General features: G+C 37.8%; 1 protein-coding gene across 2 annotated transcripts in view; it reads left to right on the top strand.

Moving 5' to 3' along the window:
* Nucleotides 1-4212: 4212 nt before the first annotated feature.
* Nucleotides 4213-15281, top strand: part of LOC127850427 (activated CDC42 kinase 1-like) — a 34889-nt gene continuing 23820 nt past the window's right edge. For both annotated transcript variants that reach the window (XM_052383454.1, XM_052383455.1), the window contains exons 1-6: nt 4213-4414; nt 6187-6291; nt 8988-9120; nt 13001-13192; nt 14380-14532; nt 14923-15108. In XM_052383454.1, coding sequence (XP_052239414.1) covers nt 6191-6291; nt 8988-9120; nt 13001-13192; nt 14380-14532; nt 14923-15108 — 765 coding nt within the window. In that variant the 5' untranslated portion in view covers nt 4213-4414; nt 6187-6190. The remainder of the gene's footprint in view (nt 4415-6186; nt 6292-8987; nt 9121-13000; nt 13193-14379; nt 14533-14922; nt 15109-15281) is intronic.

The following is a 15281-nucleotide window of genomic DNA, read 5'->3' on the forward strand; positions in this document are numbered from 1 at the left end:
ATTGAATATGGAAAATGGTTTAACACTGTATAATGTTGTAAAACAAAAAATCTGCTCCGTCATATTTTTTACTAAAATTTCCTCAGTTTTGGAGATTGATTAACTATAGGTATAAAATAAAGTAGCTTTTTAACTTGGCCGTGCTCTCTCAAAAGGGGGTTTAATGCATGTTCGTTACATGTCGACCCAGATTAGTTTGTGCGGACCAGGGAAGACAATTCCGCTTTGATGATCTTTTCTGTTTTCAGATAGTCTCTTCTTAGCAAAAATCCAGTTTAGACAGAAAGTGTCATCCCTGATTATCCTGTGCAATCTGGGACGACACTTTACACACATGCATTAAACCCCCTGTCCACAGAGAACAGTCCCCTGTCCACAGAGAACAGCCCCCTGTCCACAGAGAACAGCCCCCTGTCCACAGAGAACAGCCCTATTATTTATGTGCTGTAAACCCCCTGTCCACAGAGAACAGCCCTATTATTTATGTGCTGCTATTAAACCCCCTGTCCACAGAGAACAGCCCTATTATTTATGTGCTGTAAACCCCCTGTCCACAGAGAACAGCCATATTATTTATGTGCTGTAAACCCCCTGTCCACAGAGAACAGCCCTATTATTTATGTGCTGTAAACCCCCTGTCCACAGAGAACAGTCCTATTATTTATGTGCTGCATTAAACCCCCTGTCCACAGAGAACAGCCCTATTATTTATGTGCTGCTATTAAACCCCCTGTCCACAGAGAACAGCCCTATAATTTATGTGCTGCTATTAAAACCCCTGTCCACAGAGAACAGCCCTATTATTTATGTGCTGCTATTAAACCCCCTGTCCACAGAGAACAGTCCTATTATTTATGTGCTGTTCCTCTCCCTGTCCACAGAGAACAGTCCTATTATTTATGTGCTGCCATTAAACCCCCTGTCCACAGAGAACAGCCCTATTATTTATGTGCTGCTCCTAAGATGAATACTTAAAAAACTTGGCTGCATTAAAAGATGTTTTAATATCTGAACCAAATGTTCAGATATAGCCTTGAGCATTTCAGTCCTTTAAATTTAAAAGTTCCAAAGAGAGGGCCAAAAATCTCATTACATAATCCAGAGGAATTATAGTGCAGGGCTTGTAGGCTTGTGCTTTGATCTCGTGATTTTGCGTGTTGTTGGAACATGCATTCCTCACCTAGGCGACTCCAGTTCATTCCTTGTTCCCTGCAGTATGTGATTCCTTGTTCCCTGCAGTATGTGATTCCTTGTTCCCTGCAGTATGTGATTCCTTGTTCCCTGCAGTATGTGATTCCTTGTTCCCTGCAGTATGTGATTCCTTGTTCCCTGCAGTATGTGATTCCTTGTTCCCTGCAGTATGTGAGTTTGGATCAGATGGTCACCATACATGGCAGGTGGCGTTTCCTCGCTCAGCGCACTTCGGGTTCTCCCTAAAAGCACAAGACCACGCAAAAAAAAGAATATATTTTAATAAAAAACACATACCTGGAAATCCCTACTTTACAGAGTACAGTAACATGCCAGGCCCTCACATAATGTAACATCAGAAGCCGGAGAACCTCATAAACTTTGAAATATACTCGCACATTATCATCCTTGGTAACGCAATCTATGTGACATTATCATCCTGAGTGAGACCAACATCAAATGTGACATTATCATGCTGAGTATGACATAACATGTGACATAATCATTCTGAGTGTGACATATATCATGTGATATTATTATCCTGATAGTGACATTATCATCCTGAGTGTCTCATTATCATCCTGAGTGAGACAGACATCGCATGTGACATCATCCTGAGTGTGACAGACATCACATGTGACATTATTATCCTGAGAGTGACATTATCATCCTGAGTGTGACATTATCATCCTGAGTAAGACAAACATCACGTGGCATTATCATCCTGAGTGTAACATTATCATCCTGAGTGTGACATTACCATCCTAAGTCAGACAAACATCACATGTGACATAATTATCCTGAGAGTGACATTATCATCCTAAGTGTGACATTATCATCCTGAGTCAGACAAACATCACATGTGACATTATCATGCTGAGTGTTTACAGACATCAAATGTGACATTATCATGCTGAGTGTGACATTATCATTATGAGTGTCACATTATCATCCTAAGAGTGACAGACATCACATCCTGAGTGTAACAGACATCATGTGTGACATTATTATCCTGAGAGTAACATTATCATTCTGAGTATGACATCATCCTGAGTGTCACATTATCATCCTGAGTGAGACAGACATCACATGTGACATTTATCCTGAGTGTGACATTCATCACGTGTGACAATATTATCCGGAGAGTGACATTATCATCCTGAGTGTCACATTATCAGCCTTAGTGTCACATTATCATCTTGAGTGAGACAGACATCATATGTGACATTATCATCAGGAGTGTGACATTATCATCCTGAGTGTCTCATTATCATGCTGAGTGAGACAGACTTCACCAGTGATATTTATGCCCCCCTTCGAAGAAGAGGGGGTATATTGCTTTGCTCATGTCGGTCGGTCGGTCCGTCCGTCCACTAGGTGGTTGTCAGACGATAACTCAAGAACGCTTGGGCCTAGGATCATGAAACTTCATAGGTACATTGATCATGACTTGCAGATGACCCCTATTGATTTTGAGGTCACTAGGTCAAAGGTCAAGGTCACGGTGACCCGAAATAGTAAAATGGTTTCCGGATGATAAGTCAAGAACGCATACGCCTAGGATCATGAAACTTCATGGGTAGATTGATCATGACTCGCAGATGACCCCTATTGATTTTGAGGTCACTAGGTCAAAGGTCAAGGTCACGGTGACCCGAAATAGTAAAATGGTTTCCTGATGATAACTCAAGAACGCATACGCCTAGGATCATGAAACTTCATGGGTAGATTGATCATGACTCGCAGATGACCCCTATTGATTTTGAGGTCACGAGGTCAAAGGTCAAGGTCACGGTGACCTGAAATAGTAAAATGATTTTCGGATGATAATTCAAGAACGCATATGGCTAGGATCATGAAAGTTTATAGGTAGATTGATCATGACTCGCAGATGACCCCTATTGATTTTTAGGTCACTAGGTCAAAGGTCAAGGTTACAGTGACCCGAAATAGTAAAATGATTTTGGGATGATAACTCAAGAACGCATATGCCTAGGATCATGAAACTTCATAGGTAGATTGATCATGACTCGCAGATGACCCCTATTGATTTTGAGGTCACAAGGTCAAAGGTCAAGGTCACGGTGACCCGAAATAGTAAAATGATTTTCGGATGATAACTCAAGAACGCTTTTGCCTAGGATCATGACACTTCATAAGTACATTGATCGTGACTTGCAGATGACCCCTATTGATTTTCAGGTCACTAGGTCAAAGGTCAAGGTCACAGTGACAAAAGTCGTATTCACGAAATGGCTGCCAGTACAACGGACAGCCCATATGGGGGGCATGCATGTTTTACAAACAGCCCTTGTTTTACAAATGTTCTCATCTGAGTCCTGTGCCCCAATAACTTGCAAATCTATGAGTATCCACGAATTGAAAGAATGAGTCCAAATATTAAATTATTTTTTTTTAGAAATTTCAATGCATTTTCGGAAAATGCATTTTCGGGACATAATTCGAAACTTTGCATCCCCAGAGGTTTTTTGTGAGTCCAGGGACGCTTGACTCACAGGTATAAAAAAATCACTGCTTCACATGTGACATTATCATCCTGAGTGTGACAGACATCACATGTGACATTATCATCCTGAGAGTGACATTATCATACTGAGTGAGACACGCGGTATGTAAGAAAGAACGTCACGAATCAAAAGTCACTGTTTTACGGCCATCTATTTACCGGCTTCTATCCAGTTCATGAGGGTTTCCCGCCATTTGTCAAAGTCTTATGTAGTCTCCAATCTTCAAATAAAAGAGTGAATTTCTAGTAAACAACAATGTTTTCCCTGCCACATGCACACAGAAATATACTAAAATAAAGTCATGGCAAGTTACCCTACAGAGAACCGTGTATTCAAATAAATGATGTTTTCATGTTTTTAGAGAGTATAGCTTATATAGTTTAGATTTAGTATATTGTAACCTATATACGGCTTCGAAAATTTCTGAAAAACAATAAGTTAAATGTAACCTATTGTGGTTTTCATGACTTCGGAATTTCCAAACATAATTTGATTTACTTCCGGTGGGAGTACAAAATAAACTAAATCCATTTAACAGTATTTTCTATTCGTGTACAAATAATTTGAGAGAATAAACATGTCCATTGCATTCAATAATCGACACACTCTAATATGAACTCAAAATTCTTTATGAAAAGGTCGAAATAAAAGAAATCCTTGTATTTGATGAGGACCTGTTGATTAATTTTTGACAGGTGAGTTTAAATGTCATTTTAAACATCTTTTGCAATAGATTTTCACGTTATTGCAAAGTGATTTACTCTAAACTATGCACGTGTTTATGATGAAAACATGACATTATATATAGAAATGAAAAACAAATGTTATCATTCTAAAGTATATGTTTATTTTTATATTCTATTTATTCTTGAAAGGAGTGACACCAAATAATGCCAATTGATAAATAAATACTATTTTTGTATATTCCTGCTTACCTATCCTTGAAGACAATGACTAATTATTAGACAGACAAGGCTAGTTCAATTGGCTGAACTACAGATCTGAGCATCATAGCTTGCAATTACAGTTTGGCTACACACCTTATTTTGCGGGATTGGTTATTAAAGAATGTATGGAGGTTCGTGTTGAGTCATGGATTCTTTGTGAGTCTTGCACATTGAAATGGCCTGAAATCCCTTGATAGAACAGTTCATAACAGAACATGTTTTGACATAATCACCATAGTTTTGTTGATCAAAAATGTGACAAAAACAGGTCACTGTTGTAATTCATCAGATAGACGAAATGACACAAAATTAATAATTTTTTTCAAAATTGTTCAAGGTTTAGTAGCCGTGCCGCTACCATCATATATCGAGCGACCCACCAGATTCACTTGTTACATGCACCCCCTCTTTTTCAGACTGATCCATACCGCTGCAAATTATTATAAGTTTTCATTTTTCCCAAGTGCTATTGTGATGTGGAACAACCTCCCTGCCACTACAGTATTACATCCTGATCTTGAAGGGTTTAAGCGGTCCCTGCTTTCCCCTTCTGCCCCTTGAACTCCGAGAGACATGTTTTTATCAGCTATAACTTTAAATCACTTCACCATGCATGATTAATCGAACATACTTTTATCTTTCTCACTTATTCACTTTTAACACTTTTATCTTGCACTGACTGCGCACCTGTCAATAATATACCCGCAAGGGGAGTGAGACAGAATAGATAGATAGATCATCAAATATTTCTTCTTTTATGTATTTTTTATATAGTGTTTCTTAGAAACACACAATTGTATGACTATTTTGCATACTACACAGTCTGTTGACATTTTTTCACAAGAACTAAACCTTTCCATGCAATGTGAATTTCAAGGCTATTTATAGTATGCAAATCTTGAAATTTGAATAGCCGATTAAAATGCACGGCTCAATTAGAACCTACATGTATGTTTAAGATGGTGGTTTGACTCTATCAACAGATTTTATTATTTATTATCATTTGAGACAATAAACATTTGAAAAAGAGCAACAAATATACAGACCAAAGGTTCGGTGGGCTTCGTTAGTGTTAATCAGTTTGCCCTCAAAACGTGGGAGAATCTTAACTGAGTACAGTGATATGATTAAAATGCCGTTGAAAATGGCCAAAACAACTCAACACGCAAATTGTTTTGCATACAGGTATATTTAAGTCGTGTTCTGGGAAAACTGGACCTAATGCATGTGCGTAAAGTGTTGTCCCAGGTTAGCCTGTGCAGTCCGCACAGGCAAATCAGGGACGACACTTTCCGATTTTATGACATTTTTCATTTAAATCAAGACTCTTCTTAGCGAAAATCCAATTAAGGCGAAAATTGTTGTCCCTGATAAGCCTGTGTGGGCTGCACAGGATAATCTGGGACGACACTTTACACACATGCATTATGCCCAGTTTTCTCAGAACGCGATTAATTTGTCAGGTAATGGATGTCCCTTAGAGCAGTGAGCTGCTCTATGAATTGCTGTATATTTATCAGGGTAATGGATGTCCAAGAAAGCAGTGAGTGGCTCTATGAATTGCTGACAGAGGTTCAGCTGGACCAGTTTTACTCAAAACTGCGGGATGATCTGCAAGTTACAAGGTGAGCCGCGCTCTGTTAAAAGGGGGTTCAATGATTAGCCTGTACAGTTCGGCGTATTCTGCACAGGCTAATCATGAATTACATTTTCTGTCTAAATTTGATTTTTGCTAAGAAGAGACATTCTTGAAACGAAAAACATCATAAAAGCCGAAAGTGTCGTCCCTGGTTAATCTGCGCTGACTGCACATGCTTATCTTGCGTTCAATGCCTTTTTCACAGAGCACCGTCTTAAGTGCAGAATGATCTGCTAGTTTCAAGGTGCATATGTTGTCTTCCAAGTTTGATTTTTTTGCTTGCTTAAATCTAATGAATGATGTCATGCATCAGGTTAATGTTTGTATTGTTCCATTATAAGAACATTTTAAGTTTAAAAGCCATAATTGTTTAGAATTGCAATTTTTACAATTTTCTTGCCTGTTACTGGAATTAAAATGTTAACACATGACAGTTTGATGAGCATTATGACTCATATAGTTAAACATGTACGCAGAAACTAATTTTCTGTGACATCAGTATTTTTATGTTACCAATTGTCATGTTGACCAATCAAAATCTAAAGCCGGACATCATGTCAATTTTTTCTTTAGATGATGGATAATACAGGGTTTTTTATGCATCCAGTAGGGTTTTTTATGCACCCGGTAGGGTGGCATATAGCAGTTGAACTGTCCGTCAGTCAGTGTGTCTGTCCGTCTGTCCGAAAAAAACTTAAACATTGGCCATAACTTTTTAAATATTAAAGATAGCACCTTGATATTTCGCATGCATGTGTATCTCATGGAGCTGCACGTTTTGAGTGGTAAAATTTCAAGGTTTACATCATCCTTCAAGGTCTAGGGTAGAAAAAACAAAGTCTGAACTTAACGAACAATCATGCCTAAGCTAATTGAATTAGAGAAAAAGAACAATAATAAAAAAATAAAAAGTATATGTTCATGCACATGGGATTGTGAAATCACGTCCGTACACATAGCATCATTAACTTAGGAAAGGAAACAACGAAATATAAAGTTTGGTATGATATACATGTGAAATTAAAGAGCATGGTGTAAGAAAGAGCATGTCAAGTTTTGAATTTATATGCTGAAACGTAATGTTATAACCCACAAACGTTTTACTGTAACAGACAGTTTTTATACGCCCGTATAAAATACGGGACGTATTATGTGAAACCCCTTGGCGGCGGGCGGGCGGCGGGCGGCGGGCGGAAGGCATCACTTTGTCCGGACTCTAATTCAAATTGTATTCATCCGATCTTCACCAAACTTGGTCAGCAGTTGCATCTAGTTGATATCTAGGCCAAGTTCGAATATGGGTCATGCCGGGTCAAAAACTAGGTCATAGGGTCAATAAGTGCATTTTCAAAGGGGCCACTTTGTCCGGACTCTATTTCAAATTGTATTCATCCGATCTTCACCAAACTTGGTGAGCAGTTGCATCTAGTTGATATATAGGCCAAGTTCGAATATGGGTCATGCCGGGTCAAAAACTAGGTCAAAGGGTCAATTAGTGCATTTTCAACGGCGCCACTTTGTCCGGACTCTAATTCAAATAGTTTTCATCCGATCTTCACCAAACTTGCTCAGAAGTTGAGTCTAGACAATATCTAGGCCAAGTTGGAATATGGGTCATGCCGGGTCAAAAACTAGGTCATGGGGTCACTTAGTGCATTTCAAGGATTTCATGGTGTCCGCTCTCTAAATGAAGTAGTTTTCACCCGATCTTCACCAAATTTGGTCAAAAGTTGTGTCTATATGATATGTAGGTCAGGTTTAAATATGGGTCATGCCGGGTCAAAAACTAGGTCACGAGGTTACTTAGTGCATTTCAAGCATTTAGCATGGTGTCCGCTCTCTAATTGAAGTAGTTTTCATCTGATCTTCACCTAATTTGGTTACAAGTTGTGTCTAGATGATATGTAGGTCAAGTTCGAATATGGGTCATGCCCGGTCAAAAACGAGGTCACATGGTGCATTTAAAGCATTTAGCATGGTGTCCGCTCTCTAATTGAAGTAGTTTTCATCTGATCTTCACCAAATTTAGTCAGATGTTACATCTAAATGATATCTAGGTCAAGTTCAAATATGGGTCATGCCAAGTCAATAACTAGGTCTTGAGGTCACTTAGTGCATTTCAAGCATTGAGCATGGTGTCCAAAACCTTCGAACGGGCGTATCTTGTGACAGTTTGGCACTCTTGTTTAAGATAAGTGGTACAGAAAAAACACGTTGAATACCTTTTTAAAGATATTTCTTGTTATATTTGATCGAGAATGTAACCCGCCTCCCAGTTTCGCTGAAAGGATAAAGTTCCCCCCAGGTACTACTTCCCCGTACCCCCAATTTTTTTTCGTACCCTACATTTTTCGTTCCGAATTTTTGTCGTACCCATAATTTTTTTCGTACCCAAATTTTTGCTCGTAACCAAATTTTTTTTCGTACCCAATTTTTTTCCTACCCAAATTTTTTTCGTAACCAAATCTTTTTACATACTTAATTTTGTTTCAGCATAATTGTTGTACCCAAAATTTTCGTACCCATTTTTTTTTTTCCTACCCAAAATTTTCGTACCCACATACACAATTGTGGTGATGTAGATAAACTTAAATAGATGCTTTTATATCAATCCTCTTCAAAAGCATCGTCACACCAGTACTGTCAGTACTTTGATTTTAAATGTCATATTCATATTGCCAGGTTGTCACATTTTGACTATGTCAAAGATGAGGACCTACAGAAGGTTGGCATGGGCAAGCCTGCCATACGACGACTCATGGATGCAATCAAGCGAAAGAAAATGACACTTCGCAAAAAAGGCATATTAGAAAAGGTATATTCTGCATAGTTCAACATTCGCAATGTACTATGGGATTAATACAGTTATTAAGTTATACCTTTTATAGTAAATTAATGCTTTTACATGGCAAAACCTTCAAACGAAAAGGGCTAGTTGAATTAGCATAAAGATACTGTGAAGTACTTTAAAACCAATATTTATAATTTCAATGAGAATATAGAAAAAGTACTTTGTTGAACAAACAACATGTACTTTAAAGGAGGTTAATTGGGCACACAGCAGGGCTTTCCACAGGCCATTTAACGATCCCTCGCCGGGGCGCTTGAATTTCGAAATCAGAGTCCCCGGGGCGCTTGAAATTTTCCGATCAGTGTATTATCAGTAAAAGAAAGTGGAGATTGTCAAACAAAATCAAGGTTTCCCTATCAGTGTATCAATATTCCCTGTTTTAAAAGAGCACTCGGTACCTACTTTCACAAGTAATCGCCATAAACACCACATGGGGTAATGGATAATCCACTGATAAGAGAATAGCATGACGCCCGTATCGATTATTCTAGCCAAATTACATAGTCATTTAAATGCTGACAAGGATGTATCAGGTTACTTTCCAGTCGTCAAACTGTGATGTCCATCGTCCAATCGGTTAAGCGAATGCTTATGAGGGCGGGGTTAACTATCAATAATTATTTTTGATTGATGTCGGGCACGAAGAAAGAGTTTATTGAAGCTTGATTTGCAAGAAGTTGTACCATTTACGTAATATAAAACCGGTAACTAGTACAGTACAGTACATTAAAAATGGTTTCGGGCATCATCATCACATTTTTTACTGTAAACAAGTGTTACCTGTGACTCGTAATTATTACGATAAATTAATTGCAAGTGTTAATCAATTTATTACTTATAGCGAGTAAGTTGTACAAATAACTCCTGGTTACAATTATGCGATAACAATTTAATTCCAGTACATGTATATTTTATTATGTCCATTTATAGAACTGATTCACCTCATTTTTATGCCCCCAGAACATAGGTTCTAAATAATTTGCAAGTGGTAATCAATTAATTACTTATAGCGAGTAAGTTGTGCAAATAACTCCCGGTTACAATTATGCGATAACAATTTAATTCCAGTACATGTATATTTCATTATGTCCATTTATAGAACTGTTCACCTCATTTTTATGCCCCCAGAACATAGGTTCTGGGGGCATATTAAAATCGCACCGTCAGTCAGTCAGTTACTTAGTTAGTCCGTCCGGATTAGTTTCCGCTCAATAAGTCAAGCAATTGTCATCAGATCTTCATCAAACTTCATGAAAATGTGTTAGGCAATAACATCTGGGTCAAGTTCGATAATCGGCCAATTTGACCCAGACACTCCTGAGTTACGACCCTTGAATCATTGTAAAATTGGATTTTTTCTCGTTTCTGCTCAATAACTCAAGCAATTGATGTCAGATCTTCACCAAACTTCATGAAAATGTGTAAGGTAATAACATCTAGGTCAAGTTCGATAATCGGCCAAATTGACCGAGACACGCCTGAGTTACAGCCCTCGGATAATAAAAAAATTGCGTTATTTCTCGTTTACGCTCAATAAATCGAGCAAATGTCATAGGAGCTTGGCCAACATCTAGGCCAAGTTTGATAATCAGCCAAATTGACCAAGACACTCCTGAGTTATGGCCCTTGAATCATCAAAAAATTTGAGGTTTTTTTCCGTTTCCTCACAATAACTCGAGCAATTGTCATCGGATTTTCACCAATCGTCATGAAAATGCGTTAAGCCATAAAATCTAGGTCAAGTTCGATAACCAGTTAAATTGACCTGGGCACTTCAGAGTTACGGACCTTAATTTAAAGCAAAAATTGCCTTTTCCCATTTATGCTCAATAACTCGAGCATTTGTTCTTGATCTTTTTATGCCCCCAGAACATAGGTTCTGGGGGCATATTAAAATCGCAATGTCAGTCATCAAATCTTCACCAAACTTCATCAAAATATGTAAGGCAATAACATCTAGGTCAAGTTGGATAATCGGCCAAATTGACCAACACACTCCTGAGTTATGGCCCTTGATTCATCTCAATTTTTTTTTTCTCGTATCCGCCTAATAACTCGAGCAATTGTGATCAGATCTTCACCAAACTTCATAACAATGTGTAAGGCAATAACATCTAGGTCAAGTTGACCCAGACACTCCTGAGTTACGACCCTTGAATCATCGAAAAAATTGCGTTTTTCTCGTTTCCGCTCAATAACTCAAGCAAATGTCATAGGATCTTTGCCAAACTTCATGATAATGTGTAAGGTCATAAGATCTAGGCAAAGTTAGATAATCAGCCAAATTGACCCAAACACTCCTGAGTTACGGTCCTTGAATCATAAAAAATTGAGTGTTTTCTCGTTTCCGCTCAATGACTCCACCAATTGTCATCGGATCTTCACCTAACGTTATAAAAATGTGTAAGGCATTAAAATCTAGGTTAATTTCAATAATCAGCCAAATTTTCCCAGGCACTTTTGAGTTACGGCCCTTGAATCATCAAAAAATTGCGTTTCCGCTCGAAACATGCTCATACATTGTAACTTCTATGTCGCTTCAGATTTAACCTTCATATTTGGTATGCATGTGTATATGAACAAGGTCTTTCCATACGCACATAAATTTGACCCCTTTGACCTTGACCTTGAACTAAGGTTCCGCGTTTAGGTTTCGAAATCTGTGTTTAGGTTTCAAAAAGCGTTTTGGGGGCATATGTCTTCCGATGGAGACAGCTCTTGTTCTAACATTAATTCGACACGTAATGCGCTTTAACAAATTTTCGTTGAATAAATTACACACACTTGTAAATGTTAAGTCCGATAATCGATACTTAGAAGACTGATGATGGCAACCGGCCGTAATCCTCGTGGACAACGTGAATTTCATGCAAAATTCCGTCAAAACATTTATTCGACTCGTCAAGTGTTTAAACAAATTATCGTTGAATTCATAATGCAACTGTTAATATTTGTTGAAATCTCATATGGGAATAATCTTTTTCTCAATTAAAAAGAGCACGAAAATTATGCAGCTGTACAACGTCGCGTCATTTGCATAGAAAGCATGCGTGTATTGAGCGTTTTAACAAGCACACAACACGTCAGGGGATTGTCGCATGTTCAGAGGCAATATTTCATCAAATCTATAAATAGTCACTTAAAATTTATTTGATACTATAGAAAAATGGCAAGGTTTGTGTTAAAGAAATAATTGAGAGCTTTTATCGTAAATATTTACCAGAAAGTGATTTATAAAACGGAATAAACAGGATTATTGGGTAATAAATAGGAACTTGAAAAGTAGTAAGTATACAGTAATAGAGTCGGGTTGAAACGGATGTATTGGGGAATCGTTAGAGCCGGGATTTTTCTATCTGTGCGGGAAAGTTTTAAAACAAACAATATAAAAAATTATATATATTTTTAAATTATTTTCTTGAAGAGTCATAGCGCACCAAATGACGTCTTTTGACGCTGTTTTTCTTTGAGTTATAACGCATCACAGGCGTGAATTGACATGTTAAATTAAAAAAAAATCAACGTCCGGAGGGGACACCCATCCCGAACCACCCCTATCAGCCCCGAGGCGCCTGACAAAAATCCTGTGGAGAGCACTGATGTGTTAATCATTTAGAGCAATATACAGGTATGATTACAATACATTGTTTCACTTCCTTTCATAGTTAACTCAGTTTCTTTGAAGATTAATTTATTAAAGATTAGATTTTCAACACACAAAATGTTAAAATCCATTTAACAGTATGACATTCTTTGTATCGTTTAATGTTTTTCAGTAAATAATTAAAAATTACCATAACAATACTGTCTATACTGTAATACAGGATGACTTTGATTTTTTCAGATCCTCCCAAAAGTTCCGGAGAAGTCGGGCACCAAGAAGTCCAGTGGCAGCTCTCCCAGATTGTCTGGACACATTGACCAGGCTCTGACTTGCCTCATACCAGAGACATCCCTGTTTCTGTATGATAAGCTGGGCAACGGAAGCTTCGGCGTCGTTCGCAAGGGTGACTGGAAAACACCCTCGGGGGAAAAGGTGAATTTTTATGTCCCCCACCACTAAAGTGGGGGACATATTGTTTATGCCCTGTCTGTTGGTTGGTTTGTTTGTTTGCCCCATCTTTAACATTTGCAATAACTTTTGCAATATTGAAGATAGCAACTTGATATTTGGCATGCATGTGTATCTCATGGAGCTGCACATTTTGAGTGGTGAAAAGTCAAGGTCATCCTTTAAGGTCAAAGGTCAAATATATAGCTTCAAAGCGATGCAAAAGGGGACATAGTGTTTCTGACAAACACATATCTTGTTTTATGTGTGGTTTAAATAATAATGATTTGAGGATCAGTGGGCACAATTTTGGCCCATTTTCACAAAATATTTCCTACACTATGTCTTAGAATAAAGAATATTCTTTAAATTGAAATATTAAAAAATTGCACAAACCGCTTTTATCTGCCTCATTCTGCATGAACAAGATGTAAATGTCATAAACAGTAGTGGTAGCCTTAATATATATACAAATGCTCAATGCATTTTTAGTGGTTTTTAGTCTACATGTATTTGTTATTTTCTCAGGTCAAAGAATGATGTGGTGAAACAGTCCACAAAAATGGTCAAATTGAATAAACAAAGATTGCTCCATCTTTCTTTTTTATGTCCCCCACCACTATAGTGGGGGACATATTGTTTTTGCCCTGTCTGTTGGTTTGTGTGTTTGTTTGCGTCAAACTTTAACATTTGCCATGACTTTTGCAATATTGAAGATAGCAACTTGATATTTGGCATGCATGTGTATCTCATGGAGCTGCACATTTTGAGTGGTGAAAGGTCAAGGTCATCCTTCAAGGTCAAATGTCAAATATATAGCTTCAAAGCGGCGCAGAAGGAGACATAGTGTTTCTGACAAACACATATCTTGTTATTCCAGCACTAAGCAGGGTTTTGAATTCTTACTCAAGCTGAATTCTTCTTGTTCAATTCCGAAATAGAAAATTGTTCTGAATTTTTCTGGCTTTATAAAAACTTGTATTGGTTAACCCAGAGAAAGGGTAAGGTAGTTTCATTTTCCTCTTTTCAAAATAAGACCTTTTAAAATGTATGACTATAATAGACAACTGAAGATTGTTAATGACAGAATTAGTTTACAAATAAGAGGTAACTAATCAGCAAGAAACACCTTGTACAATTGTATTTACTTGTCTAAACAATCCATTTCATAGAAACTGGTGGCTGTAAAGATCCTGCGAAATGATGCCCTGTCCATGCCGGGCGCGTTTGAAGACTTTGTAAAGGAAGTGAATGTTATGCATAACCTTGACCACGAGAACCTGATACGACTGTATGGGATTGTGCTGTCAACTCCACTTATGATGGTAAGAAAAAGATTACTGAAGAGAAGTTTTTTATTTTGTCGAGTCCGCTTGTAGAAAGTTCCATTAGCTGTCAAAATGGTTGAGGTTACCATAAACTCTTAAGTCATATGTTTTATACGTCTTGGAGATAAAAATGGTATAATATGTTTGTTAATTTCATAAGTCAGTCAAAATTGCAAGAAAGTGGGAGAATGCAACCCTAATTGATTCCTTGTCAGATTCTATTACTTCTATCTTGTTTGATATTTTGATTTGATTACATTATCCAGATAGCAGGGTAGTAAAAAATATATCCTTGCAAATTAATGCATGGTGATAATCCAACAATAAGCTGTTGCCAATATTGAGGATATATGTGTTATAATTGAAATATGCACACATGTTTACTAGGTGACAGAGTTAGCCCCCTTGAGAGCTCTCCTTGACTACCTCCACAGAGAGCAGGAAAGGATACTCGTGTGTCAGCTGTGCGATTACGCAATACAGGTGGCAAAGGGCATGAGCTACCTCGAGTCCAAACGCTTCATTCACAGGGATCTTGCCTGTAGGAATGTTCTCCTTATGTCTCCTGATAAGGTGAGGTTTTGTTGATGGTTTGGATTATTTCAGTTCGATTTTACTGTTTTAAGAAAAAATAACAAACTGTCTGTGTTTATTTCCTACTTGGTAGTTGTTCTGAGGATCGTTCCCTGAAAGTTTTCTGGGTTAAACTGGAATTTCGGTTGTTGGATCGCCGACAAGACCATTTT

Source organism: Dreissena polymorpha, chromosome 11, assembly GCF_020536995.1.
Source record: "Dreissena polymorpha isolate Duluth1 chromosome 11, UMN_Dpol_1.0, whole genome shotgun sequence".
Lineage (NCBI taxonomy): Eukaryota > Metazoa > Mollusca > Bivalvia > Myida > Dreissenidae > Dreissena > Dreissena polymorpha.